Genomic DNA, 4,215 nt, shown 5'->3' on the forward strand with positions numbered 1-4,215 from the left:
TGCGAATCAGTCAAATGTCCTACATAGTTATTTTCTGGTGCCAACTGTTCCTTCAGTACTCCTGCAAGTTCATTACTTGCTCTTGGCATACAGTAACATGCTAGCAACATCTAAAGAAATCAAGAGAAATATCCTAGTATCACACACCCTAACAATATAGAAACATCTTGCGTAAGCACTTTGACTTCAGGATCAACAATTGGTGCGACATCGAGAGATGCCCCTAGGACGAATTTGTTAAGATTGAATATACACAAGAGATAAACATGTGCAAGGGCAGATAAAAATAGTAACCTCATTTACCTCTAAAGCTCTTCTTAAATTTTCTATTCCTCCTCAGACAATCAATATGAATATATCTACATATGGCTGACATTTAACACAGCAACGCACGGGTACTTACACTATTCCGATCACAATCATATCGAAAATCAACGAAAAGACCAAGCATTAACGGATATGAAATTCAGGAAACCTTGGGCTTTCAACAATGAACTGGAATCTACACGCAGCAATCCTAAATAGTATCAGCATCGATCTAGGTCAGCTATCCTACGGAGTTCCACCGGCGGCATCCTTACGGATGGACACCTCCACATAGCCATCCTCAATGCACGGCATGTCGTTAGGGACCAGCAGGAACACCTTCTCCTTCTCCCCCATCCCGTTCCTCAGCGACGTGTTCCGCGCCGTCGACTGCATCTGCAGCTTGTGACGCCTCCTGCCGTTCCCTGTTGGCGTCTTCAGCTCGTACGCGAACTCCTGTGTGACGGCATTGTCGGGGCGAATGCAGACCATGGACAGAGCAGTGCCGCGGCCCTCGCGGAAGCTGTCCAGGAAGAAGAGCTCGCCGTCGTCCTTGCTGTGCATGATGGTCGACTCGCGGGCATGGGCATGGAAGCTCTCGCCGTAGCGGAAGTTGACCATGCGCCAGTGGTGGCGGCCGATGAGGTGCGCTTTGAGGGCGTAGGACCGGCCGGCGAAGCCGCAGCGAGGGATGGGGCAGAAGCAGGGCTCGTAGAGGCAGGATTCCTCGTGCGCAGGCATCTCGTGGTGCACGAGGAGGGCCGTGCAGCCGTGCTCCTTGTTGCGGCAGGAGAAGCAAATGCGGGCGAGGAACTCCTCCACGGCGCGGTTGCGCCCGTAACCGTCGGCGGCCCCGCAGCTGCCGCACCGGTTGTCCCTGAATTCGCCGTCGCACCTCGAGCAGGTGAGGTGGCCGAAGGGGCACTGCACGCATTGTCGCGGATCAAAAAACACATGAGTTAATCACTCCGATGACAAATAAAATGCCCTGCAAGTGCAAGTGAACTTGTTCTATCAAAGGAAACATGAGTTGGTTGTTCTGATGATAAAAAAAAAGAGTAAATTCCATTTTATACCCCTTATTTTGTCATTTGTGACAATAATTACCTCATTTAGTAGAAAGTTATCCTGTTTACCCCATTTGGCAAAACTTGTGCCAATTCTTACCCCATTTAAAATTTTAAACAGTTATGCTCGGTGAGTTTCAGTTGTCATAAATATATACCTTCCCACATCTTATGTGTTACTTTTTCCTAGACATATTTTATGTCCCTAGCGATTTTCGTTCCTAGTACTCACCCGGCTCCGTTGCATCACCATCGCTCGCACAGGGACCTCGCGGCATGGCTTTGAACCTGTCTCCCAGTGCTAGCTGGTGATTCAATAGTTGACCCTCTGCCACTTGGCTAAAAACATGCGCAGAAGCTAGCCCATGTACTGCTGCTACGTGCTAGCTAGTAGTAAAAGAAGAACCGTATACGTAATTGTATAAAGGATAAAGTGTAATCAATTTATACGTACTTGACTATTACTATAGCGTGCTCTAGCTAGATAGCTAACTAGTCAGCATTTAGCAGTGTTCAGACGACAAACGACGATGGTGTTGTAGTTTGCCCACGAGCTCTTGTCACACAAGAATAGTACATGAGTTCACATATTTTCGTCAATGGATGGGAGAATACTTCCATTGTCATGGTGTGACCACTGTCAACACAAGTGATGGCGAAGTCGCCTTATAAGCAGACTACATGAGTCGACGTGCTTCAGAAATGGATGGCAGAACCATGCTTAAGTTTTTAAATGAGGTAAAAATTGGCATAGATTTCGTTAAATGGGGTAAGAGTTGGCTCAAGTTTTGCTAAATGGGGTAATCCAGGAGAATTTCTACTGAATGAGGTAATTTCTGTCATAAATGACATACTATGGGGTAAAAATTGGAATTTACTCTAAAAAAAAAGTGCTTTAACTCTGCAAGTGAGCATTTTGGTCTACCAAAGCAAACACTGCTGCAGGCGAAGCTCACCTGGAAAACCGGCGAGCTGAGCATGCGGTGGCAGCACTTGCAGGTGAATAGGCGGTCGTAGTCGAAGCCGTCAATGTGGACGCTGAACACATCGCCGTGGCCCTGCTGCCCTGCCCCTCTGTACCCGTTCGGCCTCCAGAGAGGACGGCCGCAAGCGTCGATCTCGTCCGAGCCGCGGCTGCGGCTGCGATCGTCGGCATCCTCCTCGTCTCCGCTGGGCAGCCTCTGCGACCAGGAGCGGCAGGGCGAGGGCGAGGGTGAGTGGTAGGTCGACGGCGAAGGCGAGCAGGCCGAGGGTGTACGGCGGCGGCTGCTCCTCCGCGGCCGCCTGGGGCTGCCCTCCCCATCAGACGGCGACATCCGGAGGCGCTTCCCTCTGCAGCCGCTCATCCCCCTGCAGATCGCCGACGGTGGCCCCACAACGTGTCTGGGAAAATAATCAATGCCCGTCGAATTAATCGATCAAAAAGATCTGCAGAATCGCCGACTTGCAAACTCGGAGCTTGCAAGAAACCTTACATGGGATTGAAGACGACGGATCTGGCGGCGGCGCCCGCGGCTAAGACAGGGGCGAGGAACTGGCTCTCGACCAGCGCCGAGTGCAAGTGCGGCTCGCGCGCGGAGGTGGGTTCCCGAGGTGGAAAAGAAAGCCTAGGCGTGGCCGTGCGGAAGCCAAACTATCGCCGGCGGCGCGGAAGACGATGGGGAACCGACCATGGAGGGGTTTCTCTTCTGGTGTTGTTCTACCGCCGGCCCAAACATCGGAAGGTCGGTTCTGAACCGGCCCAGTCTAACTGTACTCGGCGTGGCCCGTCTAGCTCATACGACTCCACTTTCATTCTTGTTCTGAAAAAATGCCGTTCACTCACGCCGGGCATAAAACCCGAATCCCGAATCCCGAACCCGAAATTCCCGATCCCGAACCCGTATAGCCCGAATCCGAAAAGCCCGAACACATTTTCGGGAGTCAAATCTGATTACCCGAATTTATTTCAGGAAATTCGGGTTCCAGCACACAGAACCCGAACAACCCGAATATCCCGAAGTATTGAGAAAATCTAGTAAAAAAAACCCCAGACAGCGAAGGCCCAGCCCAACTACTCAAGTTCTAGGCAGCCCAACTGCTCAATCCCTAGGAACGTATCTAGTTCTGCCTCTGTTCGTGCCCAAGGGACCAACTACTAATCATCTTCCCAGATATCCTCCAAACCAAGCATGGCCGCCGCCGCCACACACACCACATGACCGGCTCGTCGCAGGCCTACCCAAGCCGCTGCGCCGCCGGCCCCAAGCTGCACACGACGTCGCCGCTCGCTCTCCCACGCTCCAGCGCGCTGCTGCGCCGCCCGCAACAGATTGGCGCTCTCCTCCTTCCCTAAAGCGGCAACAGCGGCGAGCTATGCAACAACGAGGCGAGCTCGCGGCGCCTCCGAGCGTGAGGCCCCCTTATCTGCAGCACGAGGCCGACGTTTTCTTCCACGCCATGCCAAAGAAATATCTTATATTTCTCTTCTCTTTGTAATTACTGTATTGTATATCGGGCAATCCGGGATTTCCCGAACCCGATCCCGAATAGTCGGGTACCCGAATTTTCGGGTGTCAAAATTTTTAGACAAATTTCGGGTGCCATTTTTAGAAACCCGAATTAGATATAACCCGAATTACCCGTCCCGAAATTTCGGGAAATCCCGAACGCCCAGCGTGACCGTTCACCATGATGTTACTTTCCATACAAATTTATTTTATGTCATATAATTTATATATTGCTGGTCAAATTATTAAGTAAAGTCTTGTCTCAAAATACTAAGTGACCTTATATATATAAAATGAAGGGAGTATCACTTCTCAAAATTCAAATTTACAAGTGTTTTAAAAATTCAAAAAAT

The 4,215-nt window shown here is 50.6% G+C and overlaps 1 protein-coding gene across 1 annotated transcript; it reads right to left on the reverse strand.

Annotated features, from left to right (window-relative positions):
• Nucleotides 1-298: 298 nt before the first annotated feature.
• LOC124679094 (E3 ubiquitin-protein ligase SINA-like 2) lies at nucleotides 299-2,464 on the reverse strand. Its single transcript, XM_047214918.1, has 2 exons — nucleotides 2,330-2,464; nucleotides 299-1,230 (listed from the first exon to the last, which is right to left on the reverse strand). Exons 1-2 carry the CDS (start codon nucleotides 2,351-2,353, stop codon nucleotides 553-555), a joined length of 702 nt encoding a protein of 233 aa, XP_047070874.1. The 5' UTR covers nucleotides 2,354-2,464; the 3' UTR covers nucleotides 299-552.
• Nucleotides 2,465-4,215: the final 1,751 nt, after the last annotated feature.

Source organism: Lolium rigidum, chromosome 7 (genome assembly GCF_022539505.1).
Source record: "Lolium rigidum isolate FL_2022 chromosome 7, APGP_CSIRO_Lrig_0.1, whole genome shotgun sequence".
In the NCBI taxonomy this organism is placed as follows: Eukaryota; Viridiplantae; Streptophyta; class Magnoliopsida; order Poales; family Poaceae; genus Lolium; species Lolium rigidum.